At 37.3% G+C, this 19,991-nt stretch overlaps 1 protein-coding gene across 1 annotated transcript in view; it reads left to right on the top strand.

Annotated features, from left to right (window-relative positions):
• The window catches only part of RFX7 (regulatory factor X7), a 142,946-nt gene extending 124,418 nt beyond the window's left edge, over window positions 1-18,528 (top strand). The window contains exons 5-9 of the mRNA XM_003784374.2: window positions 4,770-4,886; window positions 6,402-6,486; window positions 7,113-7,320; window positions 10,697-10,992; window positions 12,407-18,528. Of these exons, the coding sequence (XP_003784422.1) occupies window positions 4,770-4,886; window positions 6,402-6,486; window positions 7,113-7,320; window positions 10,697-10,992; window positions 12,407-15,682 (3,982 nt within the window). The 3' untranslated portion in view covers window positions 15,683-18,528. The remainder of the gene's footprint in view (window positions 1-4,769; window positions 4,887-6,401; window positions 6,487-7,112; window positions 7,321-10,696; window positions 10,993-12,406) is intronic.
• The last annotated feature ends 1,463 nt before the right edge of the window (window positions 18,529-19,991 follow it).

Raw genomic sequence — 19,991 nt, 5'->3', positions numbered from 1 at the left:
AGTCTCCATCCTTCTTAATGGCTGCATAGTATTCCATGGTGTACATATACCACAGTTTGTTGATCCATTCGTGGATCAATGGGCACTTGGGCTTCTTCCATGACCTGGCAATTATGAATTGGACTATTCTTAATGTTTATGGTCTTTTATTAATTTATAAACTTTATAAACTTTAACAGGTACTTAACCTGTCACTCATGATTCACTGAATCTTTTTTGTAGGAGTACTAACCATAGTAATGGGAGGAAAGGCAAGTTCTGGTTACGAGGATCATACTTGATCTTTTTTTTTTTATATACATGATAGTTTAACTCTTTAAATTAATTCTGTTAACTTGAAGCAAAGTAAACTTTCAGATACAGTGTTCATTATATACTTACCACAAAAATAAGTAGTATCAAGTGAATTTCAAAGGTAATACAATATCTTAGTCTAAGCTTGATTAATAGTACTACTGTTAACTCTAGATCTCTCAACAGGGCCTATACTAGAAGATAATCAGTACCATAACTAACCCACAGATTTATTCAGTCTTCTACAGTCATGCTATCCTCTGGGACACCAAACCATCACATCCATTACACCATGCACTTCTACAGTAGTCTCTAGTGTTCATTGCCAAATGCCAGAGCCTAATGGGCTTTAGACATGCCTCAGTCTCAGCTGTGTAGCACTGTTCTGCCCAGAATAGGGAACAATACAAAAAAGACAAATTTCTTGACCGCCAAGTTTAAGTACTTTCAAAGAGTTTTCTCTGCAGAGTTTCAGAATCTATTCTGAAACTTAAAAATATAGAGAATTTCAACAAATGTTTACTTTCTAAGACTCAAGCTAATTAGATATTTGACCATATTACTTTTACATTATCTGTCTTCCATATTACCTAACAAATGTATTGTTTGATTAATACTTTAAAGGGACTGGAATTCTACTTTGTGTTTGGTACCTCCCTCAATTATTCCCATGTTCTTTATTGTCATTTATAATGCATGAATGCTAAGACTCACGAAAATAGTAGTGTGGGATCTAAGTAAGAAGAGGACTTTTAATAGAATATTGATAGTTCTTAATAAAATTTCCTTCTGATAAATATTACAAAAGTGTTACAGTGTACTCTTGGTTGCATTCCATTCACTATGTTTATAGTCAATTAGCAATAAAAGTGCTTCATCTGTAAGATAAGTGGATTAGACTAGACCAGTGGTTCTCAACCTGTGGGTCTTGACCCCTTTTTAACAGTGAAAATACATTGCAGCATTAGGAAGGTTGAGAACCACTGGATTAGACCAGATCATTTCCAGATGCCCTCTCTGTACAGTCTGTAAAATGAGTTTAATGAAAACGCCTGTCTGAATGTCGTTGGGAGGATTAAACAAGGTGGCACAAAGTGCTCAAAAATGTCAAATTCAGTTAGGTATTTTAGGTATATTATTTTGCCACCAGGCTTTTATGATTTTTTATTTATACTTTTGTGCCATTAAACAGTTTAAAACTTTAACTTATTAACATAATTAATTTATAAATAGTATGGATAAACATTAAAGATTGAATTGCTACCATGAATTTTGAGTGATGTGTTTGTAATCATGTTGAATATTAGGCTTAATTTCAGTCTTAAAAACATAATTTTAAATAAAGAGTAAGAGAAAAAAATAAATGATCTCATTTTAAGAACAACATTAGAGTGTTAGTTAACCTGTGAACAGAACATTCTCTATTCCTCACCCTTATAAATATAATCCAACGCTGAGTTAGGTGTTAATTGACACCATATCTTGCTTGATCAACCTGCAGTTAAAGTTATGAAGCAGGCAAATGAGACCTAAACTAACCAAGATCTCCACATGGCCTAAAATAACCTGTGGTTTGTTATATAGCACTGGTTTTAAATTTATGAAGAGATACTCTATAAATAAGTTTTCAAAAATCATTAAAAAATTAAAAGTAGATTTTTAAAAAACAAGAATCATTGAATATCTAGATATTCCCAGTGCAAAAAGGGCTTTAATGAAGGAATTCTTTTTCTTTAAAAATTAGAACCACTGAAAAGAAATAGGCCACTGCACAGTAAAGCATCCTCCTCATAAGGGAAATGTTCATGTTGAGGTAACCCACCATTTAGGAGAATGACCATTTCTACATCTGGCTGGAAGTTGAACTTTGCAACTTCTGAATTTATTTCCAATACTAAGATTTCACAAAATTAAATCAAGGACCTACTCTGGGTACTGTTATTGTTGTTTTTATATTGAAGCTCTCTTTATTTTCTTTTTGACATGTCAAAGTATAAAACTTTGAATCATAACCAGTTTTCTTCTAGCTGTGTATAGCCAATCAGTAATCAGTGCTATTTCTGAAAACTTGTGAGAATTCCTGACAGCTTTTGTAATTGCCTCCTCTCCTAATTCATCCTTTTTTAAAAAACTTGAGTCTGTCTGTTTTCTGAAACACTTCTCAGGTTTTGCCTGCCTGCAGTCCTCAGCCTTAGCCCAAATAAACTCTATATTAATTTTGCCTAACTTCCTTTAGGTCCACAATACTTAACATTATTCCTTTTGCCAACCTTTCCTCTACCCCTTCTACCAAGGTAAAAACTTTTAGTGTACTAAGGTAATGAAAAAAGAAAATCGAAATCTGCATCACAAAGGGAAGTAGAATGTATATGTTATCTCTCACAAGCCTCATTAGCCTGTGTTTCTTGATTTAATTTCAGGTTTTTTGTTTTGTTTTGTTTTTTGTCACTATGGCGTCACAGCTTGGAGCAATCTCAAACTCTCCGGCTTAAGAGATCTTCTTGCCTCAACCTCCCAAGTAGCTGGGACTACAGGTGCCCACCACAACACCCAGCTATTTTTTTGGTTGCAGTTGTCATTGTCGTTTAGCAGGCCTGGGCTGGGCTCAAAACCACCAGCCTTGGTGTATGTGGTCCATGCCCTACTCACTGAGCTACACTCGCGGAGCCCATTAATTTTAGGTCCACTGGGCAGTGTTTATTTTTTGCTGTTGTAAAAGTCTTTTTATATGTTTCTTTAAATTTTCTTGTAGTTTTAAATATGACATATATGTGGGCTTATTGTTACTTATAAACTGTGTTCCTGGTGCTAAGATTATACTAGTACACCTGTTAGATATAGTGGTTACCGTGGTGGAACTTAGTGTAATGGACAAACAACTATAAATCATGAGAAATAAAGAAACAAGAATATGTTGGTAATATGATGAGGGCATGGCAGGAGGGCACTGTTTTAGGTAGGGTAGTCAGAAACAACCTTTTCGAAATCATAAAATTTAAGCAGAGACTTGAAGGATAAGGAAAGTAATGTTCCTAGCAGAGGAACCAATGTATCAAGTCTCACCTCATTTTACTCATTCTCTTTCTGTGCTGTTTTGAACCATAAAGATGACTGGTTTAACTTGCTACTGAAATTGTTACAGTTTGATGCAACTCATTTCCATTGTCAAAACCCAAAAATAATCACCCCTTCCATTCATAGCTTGACCCCTGAACCCCTCAAACCCGTTTAGTCTCAGTGTACTAAGAGATAGCTAATACTTCTCATACAGGAAATTTTCAGTACATGGTAGTTAACTTTTCCTTCTCCTTGCTCTTTAGCGTTGTTGGATGTGTTGCTGGACAGCTCTTCCCCCTCTAATGTCCCCTGTGGGATTCACTGTGGGGATAAGGAAGGGACAGCCCAGACAAATGCCACTGTCTCCAGAATACCCCCATATTCTGTGTTAAGTCTCCCAGGGGTCTCTGCCTCCTCCCAAGTCTCTTCTGGAGCACAGGTCACTCCAGGAATTTTGTCAGGATATTCAGTAGTCTACAAGGACCCAATTTCTGGTTTCCATTACATCCTGCCCACCATGGCTCCACTTGTTTTCCCCTCTTTGTCCTAAATTTCTGTCGTGGGCTTTCCAGCACATGACTTCATCAGGAAGCTATCCCGAGAGATAATAGGAGGAGATAAAGAATTCCTCTTCTTTCCCAGGCAGTGGTTTTCCCAAAGGCCAACAATTATGAGAAAGGCCTTGGCAGGCAGAAGAAGATACAGCCTTGGTCTTTCTGAACTGGTAGAGAATTGGCATTTTACCTGTGACTGGCAGCTCTAAAGAAAAACATTTGATTCCAGGAGTAGTTAAGACTTGGCTTATCTCCTGATCCCACTTGAAGTTACTATCTTACAAAGCTACTTTTTTTTTCCTGGCAATACTAGGGGTACTGGGAGGTGGAGGAAGGAGGACATGGGGACCTTTGGAACCTTTCTCTGTGCCTTGGCTTTTATCCTTATAGGTAAAGTGAGAGTACTGGTGTAGATGATTCCTAAGGTTCCTTTAGTTCTAATATATCATGTTTCTAAATTCTGCACTATCTATTAGTATTATCTTCAATGTCTGATGTGCATAATGTGTACATGAGAAATTATCCCAGTATGTAAGACTGATAAATATGTATATGGAAAAATATAACCCTGCTGGTTGAGCTGGATATACTCATTTCAGATTATAGTTGGAAAACTTTGCACCAACATTATTATCCTCCTGCAAGTTTCTAGAATGCTAATGCAAAGCATTACTATATACCCTGAGGATGAAACCAACTAAACCTGAGTTAACACACTTCTCCAAAGAATGATAATCATACAGATTATGGTAAATAATTTAAAAGATCCTTTGCTTTGCTTTTTCAGAGGGATTAAATTGTGTTGAAGTAGCACCATGGTATGTAATTCTGACGTTGCTAAATTGGTCTGTCCTTCTTTTGCAGGAGCTATTGTGACAATCTTGGTTACCATCCATTAAGTGCTGCTGATTTTGGGAAGATTATGAAAAATGTCTTTCCAAACATGAAGGCACGTCGTTTGGGCACGAGAGGCAAATCTAAATATCCTTTGCCAAAATGGTTTTAGTAATCTCTGTTTAATTCAACAAATATAAGCAACTCAAAAGTACTTAGTAGAATAATTGCAAATGTTATTTTCCTAGCTTTTTATCAAACTCTAAGATAAATAGCAAATCATAGCTTATTTTTGTATTAGGATTTGATAGATTCTACCTTACTCTGTCACTGGAGAGTGTTATTAATGTTTAGATATTCTTTGCTTTAATGGTAAGAATTATTGAGTCTTACCATATGTTCAGCAGTTTTAAATTATGATGATAAAAGTGGAGAAAGAAGTTAGCTTATCTTCTTTCCTTCTACTAATTTAGAAACATAGGAGATACCTTTGGCAAAAATTTAAAAAAGCATTCAAAAAAATATATCGTAAAACTCACACTGAAAGATTAGTGTTTGCTTTAAAGTTTTTTTCAGCCAGCCATTTAAAGCCTGCATTAAAATTAAAGCCAAGGCATAGAAAAGGTCTGTCTTGTGATGGAGAAACAGGAGCAAACAGAAGTAAACAAAATTAAAAATTTATTGAAGCTCTTTCTACTCTTCGAAAATAGATTGCAAAGTAGAGGGTCTCTGTATCTTACTAGAAGTGCAGGCTCGGCACCTGTGGCTCAAGTGGCTAAGGCGCCAGCCATGTACATCCAAGGTGGCGGGTTTGAATCCCCAGCCCAGGCCTGCCAAACAACAATGACGGCTGCAACAAAAAAAAAATAGCCGGGCGTTGTGGCGGGCACCTGTGGTCCCAGCTACTTGGGAGGTGGAGGCAGGAGACTCGCTTGAGCCCAGGAGTTGGAAGTTGCTGTAAGCTGAGATGCCACAGCACTCTGCCCAGGGGGGACAGCTTGAGGCTCCTGTCTTTAAAAAAAAAAAAGAAGAAGTGCACTCATTTTCTCCCTGCTTAATTTTTTGGCCACTTTTTCAAAGTATAAAATTAGCTTCAATGGAGGAGATGAGAGGATGGGGAAAGAAGAAGGCAGCTTTTCTAAATTGGTTCCAGGTGTTCTCTAACTCCTTGTTGCATGACCTGTCCTTGTTTTCTGAATCTGAACAAAAATGTCTTGATGTGTTTTTGGCATGTTACAGGTGATAATCCTGTGTGTTTCAGTGGAAAAAGAGAAGTGAAAAGGTTAAAGCCCTTGTGACACTCTTTAAGAGTTGTTTTTGTCTCAGTGCCTTGGGCTAAAGTTTCCCTTCTCTGTGCCAGGTTTCCATCTGGCTATTCCTTTCCTTCTGACCTGTTTGTTACTGGTGGCTGGCACAGCATATTAGGAACATTTATTCATAAAACTTATAACAGATGAGAATCATTTCATTTAAGACAGTAATCTTTAACATTCTACAAGGACTATTCTAGTTTCAAAAGGGTAGAAGTGTCTCACGTTTCAAATATTAAAATTTTTCTTACTGAAGAATTCAGAAAGTAGATGTTATCTCAGGCTGATTTTATTCTCAAGTGTATGTGCAGGTCATTGATTTAGAATACTTTACACCTTAACTATTTATTACATATTGCTACAGTGGACTAAGAAAAAAAGCTTTTGTTCATATGCCAACACTGCCCAACCTTGACTTTCACAAAACTGGAGATGGGGTAAGAATTTTGCCTTTTCTTTTTAAAAAGTAGAATTATACCTTTATATCAACATTGAAATCCATCTGCAAAGTCTTATTTGGATAAGACCAGGGACAAAAGTAAATGAGGACAAAACCCCAAAGTGGCTAAAAAATATTAGCATATGTGACCTACATCAACATGAAATTTGGGGAAACAGAGATCTAAAGTAACTGAATTTTAGATGTGTCCATGATATACATCCACTATATGTGAATGTGTATGTGTATGTATAGTCAGGGAAAAAGTTAAGTCATAGGATAATATGTAGAATATGAAATTTTGAAGAAAAAGTATGTCTACTAACATAGTTTGTTTTATTAAATTTAGAAAAGGTTTTTTAAAAGATTCAAAAGATCTGTCAGTCTTCACATATGTTTAACAGCCACTTAAAATGTTATCCACAATACTGCTGACTGCTGTGCCCTGGTGAGTGTGAGTCTTTCTGTTAAAGCTCTTACATATCTGCCAGCAGGTCCGTTCATACTGCTTTGACTCAACAGGTTTAGATCGTATCTCCTAATGAAGAATACATATCTTGAATGTACTTCAATGTAATTTCTCTGATTTTTTAAAAGTTAACTTTTCCTTTTTTCTTTGTTTAGTTGGAAGGAGCTGAACCTTCTGGGCAGCTTCAAAATATTGATGAGGAAGTTATCTCTTCTGCTTGCCGTCTGGTGTGTGAGTGGGCCCAGAAAGTGTTAAGCCAACCATTTGACACAGTCTTGGAATTAGCCCGCTTCCTTGTAAAAAGTCACTATATAGGCACCAAGTCAATGGCAGCTCTAACTGTAATGGCAGCAGCACCAGCAGGTACTAAATTATTAATAAGCTAAAACTAATAGAGGTATCAGTGTATTTAGGGTTGCTAACAATAGAGTTTGACCAAAGAACTTCATCTTTTTAGTATGTGTATGAGTTCCCTCTTACTCCACTTAACACTACATTCAGATATGTTTGTCGAGCCAATAAAATAATAAGCCTTTTATTATAAAGCTTCATGCTATATTTTTGTATATTGCTTTGCTGGGACATTAAACTATAGATTCCCCAGCTGATATTTTATTTTTTCATTGCTATTTTTAAATTTTAAGAATGTGTATATATGTGTCAAAATTAATAAATATCAGAAGTAAAATAATAAGATTAAGTTATTTTTTATTTGCTAGACTCCTTTATAAAAAACTAATATTTAAATATAAAATTTGAGTGATAACTTGGTCTCAAGAAAACTAACCTGTAGGAAGCATTACTGTAGAGTGATTTTTTTTTAATATACATTCAAATCAGTATTTTCATTAAAGGAGAAACTTTTGGAATTGACACTGTTTTGGAATAAAAAACTTCTTTGTAAGTTAATAGCTGTGTAAAGTATCAGTTCTGATGATTTTTTTGTTTGTTCGTTTGTTTGTTTTAGAGACAGAGTCTCACTCTGTCACCCTCAATAGAGTGCTGTAGCATCACAGCTCACAGCAACCTCCAGCTCTTAGGCTTAGGACTACAGGCACCCCCCACAACGCCCAGCTATTTTTTTGTTGCAGTTTGGCCAGGGCCAGGTTTGAACCCACCACCTTCAGTATACGGGGCTGGCGCCCTACTCACTGAGCCACAGGCACTGCCCCTGTTGAAATTTTTAAAATATCTTATTTTGCTCTTAAACTTAAGGAAGAATGAATAGATTATTGTACTTTGGGGGTTTGTTCGTTTGTTTTAGTTTTGAGACAGATTCTCACTCTGTCATCTAGTAACAAAACAATGGCGTCATCATAGCTCACCTCAAATTCCTGGGCTCAAGGCATCCTCCTGCCTCACCTCTGGAGCAGCTGGTACTACAGGAACTACTGTGCCCAGCTAATTTTTGTACTCTTTGTAGAGATAGGGTGTCACTATATTGCCCAGGCTGTTCTAAAATTTCTGCCTCAAGGAGCCTCCTACCTCAACCTCTAAAGTGCTAGAATTGCAGGGATCAGGCCACTGTGTTCAGCCTAAATCTAAATATTTGTAAATCTACAATAGATATATCCCAGCCAGAATTACAGTCTCTTACTTAATTTTACTTTTTCAAAATATCTCAATTTGTGCATTTTAACAATAAACCAATTTTCTTTCAGTTTACATTTATGAGAAGCTTTAAGTGTGTGTGTGTGTGTGTGTGTGTGTGTGTGTTAATCTTTCTTCTCATTTTATGGCCACTTGAGACTCCATCTCAAAAAGAAAAATAGTCTTTTAACGAGAGCTAGTTGTGATTTTTTTCTGTCTACATATAAACTATATGACCTAAATCTGTTCATTATATTTACAAGCAGGCCCGCTAGACTGCTCACATATGTTACCTCATTTAATGCCCCCTAAGAGTCCTGTGATGTAGGTGTTATTTATTCTGTCAGGAAGCAGACTCCAACTGGTTAAGTAACTTGTCTATGGGCAGATAAATAGAGGGACCATGATTTGCATCCTGATTTGTCTGTTTCCAATGCCCAGTTTAACTCAATTGATATCATGTACTGTCTTCTTATCTTCTGACAAAGTGAGCTTTAAAAAGTATGGACCTTTCAACTTTCTCTGTTCTTTTGCCTGTTCCTACTGCCACTTAGAAGAGTTAGTTCTTCAAAAGGTTGAGGACTTAGAAGGCATGATAGGGAAAAGAAACATCCCTGTCTTTCTTATTTTTCATTATCATTGACAAAGTCTGACTGAAAGAAATATTGAATGAACTGAATGAATGAATTTTTTATAAGATAAGTGTAAATAAAAAGTGTGGATTTGTTTTAACAAAAGTACTAAAAAATACATTTAATCAGGTGTTTTCCTTTTTTGAAGCAATTAGCCTGGAGGCTAAATACTTTACCAATTGTATCATTACTCAAAACATTTTTAGAATCTTTGTTGGAATTTTGTTCTCTGCCCTGACTACATTTTTCAAAAAATATTCTGGGTAGTAGATTAATTTTCATCCTTTGAAGATGAATTTTTTTCTTTATAAATATAGACTCCATATTAAGAACAGGTTGTGTTACAAATGTCCTTTTATAAGTCAGCTGTCTGGAACTCATTCCTGTCTAGAAACTCTGGCAGGAGGGAGGAGACAGCAGAGCTGTGCTGTGAGCCATCGCAGAGGCGTGCCAGGGTGCAGGTGCTGAGAATCCAGACCCAAGCTGGGGGTCAGGAGGGACCAGTACAGTCGGAGCTGGATTTGAGAGGAAAACTAGTACTTCAGTGACTTTAAAGGGGGGGGAGTGACAAAAGATGAGGAATTATTAAGGAGTGACTGTGGGGAAAGAGTTATAGTCTCTTTCTCTCTTTCCTGCTCACCCTACCACCACGCACGCCAAGTTGTTGCTGTTAACTAGAATGATGAAAAACAGAGGTGGGGTGGAGAAGGGCAATGTATACCAGCAGGGTAGTATTTTCCTCCCCTTTCTTCTCTTCACTAATGTTTTTAATGCCACACTGTAAATGTGAAGTGAGATTTTAAAAAAAACTTTATTGCCTAATCAATTTTTAAAATTTATTTGCGTATTTTGCTTATTTTATCATTTTGTTTTTCAGTTTTTATCATAGTACTGTTTTAAAAACATTTCTTAGCCACACTTTTTGGAATATCTTAACCTTAATCTTATTGAGAAATTTTGCTTCTAAATTTCCTCTAGATCATACTTAAATAATTGTATAGTAGCAATTAAAATGATATCTGCTTTTATGAATTTCTGATAGAAGTAAAAGCTTGTTTTCCCTATAGAATTTTTTTCTAAGATACGGAGTGGTTTCAGCAAAATTTATTGAGTGCCCCTTTTGGGCTGAATATTATAGTTATGCAAATGCATGAATTTCTTTCTAATTAGAGAAGGGAAAGGATTTGCTGACATCTGATAAAATGTAAAAATTCTATCTTGACATTTATCATAGCTTCTGCACGTTTATGATACACCTACTCTTTTCAAAATAATCTGTTATCCATTTAACTGAAATGCTCACCTGAGTTGAACCATATTTTTAAGTGACGGTAGACGCCATATTGACATATTTGCAAATTGGTGTAATACTTAAGCTTTATAAAGAAATTTGGAGGTAAAATTTGCGTGTTGGTTGTTGTGCCCAGTAGATGGCTGCATATTCAAAGAAACTGAGTTGTAACTGCTCTCTGTAAAGGAGAGGATTTATTTTAGCTTTCCTTTCTGTTTATTTTCAGGAATTAAAGGAATTACCCAGCCTTCTGCTTTTATACCTACAGCTGAAAGTAATTCCTTTCAGCCTCAGGTGAAGACCCTGCCATCTCCTATTGATGCTAAGCAGCAGTTGCAGCGGAAGATCCAAAAGAAGCAGCAAGAACAGAAACTACAATCCCCTTTGCCTGGAGAATCCTCAGCAAAAAAATCAGAAGGCGCTACAGCCAATGGAGTGACTAACCTCCCTAATGGAAACCCTGCAATCCTTTCTCCTCAGCCTATCGGCATCGTTGTGGCAGCTGTCCCAAGTCCTATTCCGGTAATCTCGTTACATAGTGTTTGACCTTGCTGGGATGGTGGGAAATCAGTTGTTTAATTAAAAGTGGCAGATGAGAAGGAGGCAAGTGCAGGTGTTAGACACAGCCTTAAACTGGTTCTGCCACCACAGATAGATTCCCTTTTAGTCTGTTTTCACTGAGGATTTATGTTATTGATTACAAAGTACGTTATAAAATGAGTGTACATAAAAATGTAAAGATGTGGGACATATATAGTATACACATAACCAGTCAGAGCTATCTGCAAGAATGAGTCATTTTGAGAGTTGTTTCATCCCTGGCTGAGCCAAGATCGTATACTTGTAAACTTTTTTTTATTTAAACTCTTTTTTTCTACATTTAGATGGAGCAAAATTATAATGTGTATTGATAATAATACTCTGACATAGGCCTATCTGTGGCTTACTGGATATAATAATAGGTCCTTTGTCAGGTCCCTTATCTAGTTTGTTTCCTTACCTATAAATAGAGGTTAGTTGGCCCTTCCGTTCCTATCTCACACTACTGCGATTATGATGAAAGAACTTTTAAAATGAGAATGCATCATGCTGAAGTTCTGGGGTCTTTTTTTTTTTTTGAGACAAAGTTTCACTTATGTTGCTCAGGCTGGAGTGCCATTTCTTAACTCACAGCAACCTCATATTCCTGGGCTCAAAGGATCCTCTTGCCTCAGCCTCTCAAGTAGCTGAGGCTACAGGCGTGCACCATCACACTTGGCTAATTTTTCTGTTTTTAGTAGAGATGGGGTCTTGTTCTTGCTCAGGCTGGTCTCAAACTCCTGAGCTCAAGCAATCTACCCACATCAGCCTCCCAGAGTGCTAGGATTACAGGCATGAGACAAGATGCCTGGCCTGTTTGGTTTTTCTTATTCTTACTTTCATCATTATCATCATGCCATTAAAATATGAAATAACTACATTATTTACTATTGAGCAAACTTGAATAGATAGTAGTTTTGTTTGAGACCTTATTCATGGTGGCTTAATTACCAAGGTCCAAGGTAGACCCACTTATAAGACAGTTTCCTCTGTGAGTGAGCCATCTTCATTGTTGTACGTTTCTTCAAGGGTTTATCTCCTTTTCCTATAACCTCCTTAAATCACTGTTTCGACAAGTGTGCATCACAAGTGTGAAGTTATTAGACTTGTTAAGTGAAGAGGGACTTGGTATTCTTATCATTGTATTTTGTAACTAGACTGCATTACAGTTGCATTTGTTGTGTTATTTCTGTGTGTGGTTGTATATAAGAACCTGATCTAGAAGAACTCTCTGTTAACATAGGAACTGCTTTTTTTTTTTTAACATTAATCTTTAATAAAGTTCTTAAAAGCATACAGATACACAAATAACTGTTTTTATCCTAGACGTTTTAAATCTGACTTTGTTTTCTAACAGGTCCAGCGGACCAGGCAGTTGGTAACTTCACCAAGTCCAATGAGTTCTTCTGACGGCAAAGTTCTTCCCCTCAATGTACAAGTGGTCACTCAGCATATGCAGTCTGTGAAACAGGCACCAAAGACTCCTCAGAACGTTCCTGCCAGTCCTGGTGGGGATCGTTCTGCCCGGCACCGTTACCCTCAGATCCTACCCAAACCAGCCAACACCAGTGCGCTCACCATCCGCTCTCCAACTACTGTCCTCTTTACTAGTAGTCCCATCAAAACTGCTGTTGTACCTGCGTCACACATGAGTTCTCTAAATGTGGTGAAAATGACAACAATATCCCTCACACCCAGCAACAATAATGCTCCTCTTAAACATTCTGCCTCAGTCAACAGTGCTACAGGAACACCAGAAGAATTAAGGAGCATTCCACAGATCAAGAATGGCTCTGTCGTTTCCCTTCAGTCTCCTGGGTCTCGAACCAGCAGCACTGGAGGAACATCTGCTGTGGAAGTCAAAATGGAACCTGAAATCTCCTCAGATGAGCATCCTGTACAGTGCCAAGAGAACTCTGATGGGGCCAAAGCTCCCCAAACAACACCTAGTGCCCTTCTGGGTCCGAAAAGTAATACAGACGGAGTAGTGCAGAAGCCTTCAAATGAAGGTGTCACTGAAATAAAAGCAACTAAGGTCTGTGACCAGAGGACCAAATGTAAAAGTCGCTGTAATGAAATTCCGCCAGGCATGTCAACAGGCAATAATCAAAGCACTATCACTCTCTCAGTTGCTACTCAGAACTTAACTTTCACCAGCACCAACTCACCGTCTAATGGTGACTCAATAAATAAAGATCCTAAATTATGCACTAAAAGTCCAAGAAAACGACTGTCTTCTACATTGCAAGAGTCCCAGGTGCCTCCTGTAAAAAAACCAATTGTGGAACAGCTTTCTGCAGGTATAGAAGGTCAGAAACCAGGCAGTGTTAAGAAGGACCAAAAGGTTCCACATTCAGGAAAAACAGAAAGTTCAACCGCAGGTGCTCAGATTCCTAGCAAGGTGTCAATAAATGTCAATTCACACATGGTGGCAAATCAGCCCTTAAACTCTTCTGCTTTTATTACCAGTGATTCAGCTTTGGAACAGCAAACAACACCATCATCATCTCCAGATATAAAAGTGAAACTTGAAAGAAGTGTCTTTCTCCTGGACAGTGATTCCAAATCAGATGGCAGCTTTAATCCTAATGAATGGCAACAAATCACTAAGGATTCTGAGTTTATATCTGCCAGCTGTGAACAACAGCAAGATGTCAGTGTTATGACAATTCCTGAGCACTCTGATATCAATGACTTAGAGAAATCTGTTTGGGAATTAGAAGGAATGCCGCAGGAAACATACAGCCAGCAGCTGCATAGCCAGATACAAGAATCATCTTTGAATCAAATACAAGCACATTCTTCAGATCAGTTACCTCTGCAGTCCGAACTAAAAGAGTTTGAGCCTTCTGTTTCCCAGACAAATGAAAGCTACTTTCCTTTTGATGATGAACTTACACAAGATAGTATTGTGGAAGAGCTGGTGCTTATGGAGCAGCAGATGTCAATGAATAATTCTCATTCTTATGGTAACTGTTTGGGAATGACTCTTCAGAACCAGTCAGTTACTCCAGGAGCTCCGATGTCATCTCACACCTCTAGCACCCACTTCTATCATCCCATCCACAGCAACGGCACTCCAATCCACACACCCACACCCACGCCCACTCCTACACCAACACCAACCCCAACCCCAACCCCGACCTCTGAAATGATTGCTGGGTCTCAGAGTCTGTCACGGGAGAGCCCTTGTTCCAGACTAGCCCAGACTACACCTGTGGATAGTGCTTTAGGAAGTAGCCGGCATACACCCATCGGTACTCCACATTCTAACTGCAGCAGTAGTGTCCCTCCCAGCCCTGTTGAATGCAGGAATCCATTTGCATTCACCCCAATAAGCTCCAGTATGGCATATCATGATGCCAGCATTGTCTCAAGTAGTCCTGTGAAGCCGATGCAAAGACCCATGGCCACGCACCCTGACAAAACCAAGCTTGAATGGATGAATAATGGGTATAGTGGGGTTGGTAATTCCTCAGTTTCTGGTCATGGCATTCTCCCAAGCTATCAGGAACTAGTGGAAGACCGTTTCAGGAAACCTCATGCTTTTGCTGTGCCTGGACAGTCTTACCAGTCTCAGTCCAGACATCATGACACTCATTTTGGTCGTTTGACTCCTGTCTCTCCTGTGCAGCAGCAAGGTGCCACTGTAAATAACACCAACAAACAGGAGGGTTTTGCAGTCCCTGCCCCTCTTGATAACAAAGGAACTAATTCATCTGCCAGCAGCAACTTCAGATGCCGGAGCGTGAGCCCTGCTGTTCATCGCCAACGTAATCTTAGTGGAAGCACCCTCTATCCAGTATCTAATATCCCACGATCTAATGTGACCCCCTTTGGAAGTCCAGTAACTCCGGAAGTTCATGTTTTCACAAATGTTCACACAGATGCATGTGCCAACAACATAGCTCAAAGAAGTCAGTCAGTTCCTTTGACAGTTATGATGCAGACAGCCTTCCCGAACGCTCTTCAGAAGCAAACAAACAGTAAAAAAATAACCAATGTTTTGTTGAGTAAACTTGATTCTGACAATGATGATGCAGTGAGAGGTTTGGGAATGAACAACCTGCCCTCCAATTACACCGCCCGGATGAATCTCACTCAGATTTTGGAAACTTCTGCTATTTTTCCTAGTGCCAACCCACAGAATATGATTGATTCCAGCACTTCAGTTTATGAATTCCAAACACCATCTTACCTCACCAAAAGTAACAGCACCGATCAGATCAATTTTTCTCCTGGAGATAATCAAGCACAATCAGAAATCGGAGAGCAACAATTAGATTTCAATAGCACTGTTAAAGACCTGTTGAGTGGAGACAGCTTACAAACCAACCAGCAGCTGGTAGGTCAGGTAGCATCTGATCTCACTAATACTGCATCTGATTTCTCTAGTGATATCAGGTTGTCTTCTGAGCTCTCAGGCAGCATCAATGATTTGAACACTTTAGACCCAAATCTACTGTTTGATCCAGGTCGTCAGCAGGGCCAAGATGATGAAGCTACACTGGAAGAATTAAAGAATGACCCTTTATTTCAACAAATTTGCAGTGAATCCATGAACTCTATGACTTCGTCAGGTTTTGAATGGATAGAAAGCAAGGACCATCCTACTGTTGAAATGTTGGGTTAAATTGTGTTTTATAATATGTAGCACACTGTATCTAAAGACATATGTATTGTATTTGTCTTAATGGAAGTGCCTCCCGCAGCAGAAACACTTACTATTAATTGTGACATTTTAAAAGCGTTTGCTGCAGAAGTGGTTCCTTCTTCAATAGGAAATGGTTAGACTTGCCTCAGTTCTTAACAAGTTTCTGAAGACAGTAGGCTGTAGAAGAACAAATATTAGGTTTTAAATTTTATAATGTTCCCCCATTTAATCACATTGTTTGCTAGTAAACAATTGACTATTCAGCTATTACATGAGCAGTCTAGATCTTTATTTTGTATATGTTCATTTTAATTCATCAGTTGATATACACAGAATTTAGAAGAAACCATTGATTTTAGGTATAGGCTATTTTGTTGGCATTATCTTTTATTAGACATAAAATCATAGCTAAGGTGAACTGTTGACAAGAAGGTCTTCCTTGAAACAGGGATAATATTCAGGTTATTATAAATATTTAGGCTTGAAGTATAGAGCTACTGTAGGATGAAAAGTCTGTAGGACTTCCTGGGGCTTCAGTACCATTTACACCCACCATGAAGGGCTTAAATAGGAGAAAATAATGGAAAATTAAGTATATCTTTAAGGAAAGCAAAAGCTGCACTAAAATTTTTAAGAGGAAAAACTAGTAGCCATTTATATTTGTGACCTTGCATTAGTCCTATTTTAAAATGTTGATTTTAATACAGAGCTACCACATACACCGTACACAGACCAACAGGCACGCACACACACACAAGAACAGGAAATACTCCAGACGTTGTAATTTAATAGAATAAATACTAGCATGTTAGAAAAATGTTTTATGTTTTATTATTTGTTAGTTGAGATAGGGGAATAGAAGGAAAACAAAAGCATTTTCTCAGTTTCGTCACAGTGGCTGCATGCACATATTAAAATTCTGTGTGAAATTTACTTTGAAATTTTTCATTATAATCTTTAGTAATCAGTTGTTTTCCTCTCAAGTTAGTGACTGACTCCTTTACTCCTCCTGACTATAGTAATCCAGTTTGATCATGGGATCTCTTTGAAAAACAAATAAGCAGGAAGGAGATGACACAAAAAATGTTTCACCACCTAAGGTCTGAAGCCACAAATCTTCATATCTCTGATAAACAAAGGGGATGTCAATAGTACTTGAAGAAGAGGAGCATTTTATTACTTGCTTAATTTATTTATTGTGATAACCACAATTGCAAAAGAAGCACTCAGGATTTGTTTTAAAATGTTTCTCTCTATGGCTCCCGTTTTGTTTTATGAATAATTATTTATGAATTTCATGTTGACACAAATCTGTTCACTAGTTGACAGCTCCACTTAAGTGAGTTTCAAGATCACTTTCAAAGAGATTTTAAAATTGCCATTGTTTTTAAAGCTAACATTAAACCATTTGCTATGCTACCTTGAACCTACTAAGCTTTCCTTTAAGCCAATCAGAAGATTACAATCAATGAATATTTAACAAATATGATGAAGGATTTAATTTAATAAGGTTTCATTGTTCAATAAATTTGCAAGGTAGGGTATAAACATATTTTGATAAATAAATGGTGCTAGAGTTGGCTCAGAGGTTTATATATCGATATGTCCTAGTTACTGGCATTTGTGTGTGTTTGCTGTTATCTTGATTTAATGATCTGTTAGATATTTTTTTCTTGACGCTAGTTTTTTCTTCACTGTACATTGAGACACAGCACTACTGCACACCAAAGTATGCAATACCCAAAGGAAACTGTGTGATTTAACAAATGATGAGAGCCTTTCTATATGAGATACTCTGAAAAGGAGATTTTGAGGCCATTCTAATCCCTTGTTTACATTATTAGCTTCCTACTAATATAAAAATAATGGAAATCTTTTTTGATAAAAATATAAGGATTGGAGGATTTTTAACCCCCTGTATAGTATTGCAGCAAACTCATTAAATTTGGTTGAATTCGTCCAGCAAACTTTCTGGGGTTCATATATTGCACTAAATTTGTTGAACCTGTGGTAGGCACATCTCTTAGGATAAATGCAACCAATACAGTCCACAGATTAAACTTTTTAAATGTGTTTCATTATGAAAAGACAAAAATGTCATCAAAGTGACAGATAAAATTGTCTTATGTAGCAATGTGCATTGATCTCAATGAGATATTTCTATTTCTTATTCTCTTACATGAGAATATTACAGCAGGAAGAATTAAGTTTAGTTTGCTTCACCATGTTAATACATGATCACAAAATGTGCATGAGTGTTATTGACTTATCTTGTACAGTACTAGGTATTCCTGTAACCACTCTTTTTTTTTCTTCGCTGTTTGAAACTGGTTCGGTGTTAACCAGGCAAGCATAGTTATTCACAAGTTATTTACTTTTTTATGTTTACTAATTCTGCTTAGTTATTGTTGAATATGTTCTTTTCTTAGATTGTTTTCATTGTTTTGATGTTTAAAACATTTTGCATACTGTTTATCATGATAAGACTTCATGAAGTAAATAATTTTGCATATAATTGCAATAAGCACTGACTTTTGAACTGAAAAGAAGGAAAGTGGTTTTTTGTGCAGTGCATCTGAGGTTCATATAATAGTCTTGTACTATAATGTGCTTTACTACACCATAAATGACAAAAACAAGCCCTGTTTCATGTTTCATTTAGTGCAAAAAGTCAGATTTCCCCAGTGTTTTGTTGTCTGTTGTACCTGCTGAAACTACAGTAGTTGAATATTGCGGTAGCATTTCAGTTCTCTTTTTTTATTGAAAGTGCTCAAAAATTGTTTTTTAAATGTTTTCAAAAACAATTAAAAACATTTTATATTAAACTCACTGGATCTTAAAGTTTTTTATGGAATATATATTTTATATAGGTAACACATTTTGTAAACCATTCTTTTGATGTCATGAATTGGAGATGGGATAAAAATCAGTGCAAGGCAGAACAGTGCTGCTAATTTGCTCTCTGCTTTTAATCCAGGAGAATACACAGATTTTATTTCATTCATTGGAACTCTGCTATATTTATCACCACTGAATATGGTGTATGGCATAGAGATTTCTGTCGTCCAAGGAGCCAGCTTTTGCTTCTTCACAGGTGTTCACTTTAAAATGTTAGCCTGTGGAGTACTTAGATAAGTATCTTTCTGGAGCTTTTGAATGGACAATGGAGAAAATTTTTAAAGCAATACAGGCATTTCCATGAACCAGAAATACAAAATAAGTGTACTGAATTTGTAAGTAAGAAGAAAGTGAGCTGTAGGTCTGGAAGCAGTCAGAAATTTTAACTCCTGCAAAGTAATGAAACTGAAGTCTGGGATGGAGTTTTCTCGCTCTTGAAGCTGAGAAGCAGCAACAACCAGTGCCTGGGTTTATAACTTGTGTTTTAGGCAGGTCTTGACTCAAACAGCCTACTCACCTGTGCATACATAGATTGTAGATCTGTGATAGCCCCCATCATCATCAGAGGCCCTGAATTTGGACAAGTGGAAACAATTACAAAAGGAAAGAAGAGTGAGATTAGGAAGGAGGGAGAGTAGGAAGACTTCACGTGAGCTGAGCCTACAAATCAAAATTCCACAGCGCTTGAAGAAAATGAAACTAATCCTAAGAAAGTCAGTAATCACTGAAGACAAAAGTTAACTTACTTAGATATTACTTAAAAATAAGCATGTGTGGATCCTCAGTGCTCAATGACGTGGAAGGGAGAGAAATCTCAGATTCACACAGTATTTAAAATCAAGAGCAGGCAAATGCAACAATAGTCTGTGATGAACCATCAAGAAATTAGGGGGTATAGCCGGACATTGTGGCAGGCACCTATGGTCCCAGCTACTGGGGAGGCTGAGGCAAGAGAATTGCCTAAGCCCAAGAGCTGGAGGTTGCTGTGAGAGTTACCTACCACGGGCAACAAAGTGAGACTCTTAAAAAAAAAATAAAAGAAATTAGGGGGTATAACACCTGAGGTGCTTATGATTGCAAGTAATTGAAAACCTAATCTAATAAGTACTTTTTAGCTTAATAACAATATTGGAGACAGGAGATGTGAAGTTTCATTCAATGGTTCATTGTTTACGAGAATCAGATTCTGTTTTTCTGTGTTTCTGTTTGATCATCTTCAGCTTTGCTTTTCAGCATCTGTTACCTTATGGTCACAATATGGCTGCCACAGCTCAAATATTTTACCCTCATACATCTCAAGCAGGATAGTAAAGGCAATTCTCATTGCTTTTTATCAGAGAGGAAAAAAATCGCAGAAACTCCCGTTAGGCCCTCCTCACACACAGCCTCT

This window comes from Otolemur garnettii, unplaced genomic scaffold (genome assembly GCF_000181295.1).
Source record: "Otolemur garnettii isolate 467f Iridium unplaced genomic scaffold, OtoGar3 scaffold00011, whole genome shotgun sequence".
NCBI lineage: Eukaryota > Metazoa > Chordata > Mammalia > Primates > Galagidae > Otolemur > Otolemur garnettii.
This window is presented reverse-complemented; position numbering and strand designations above follow the sequence as displayed.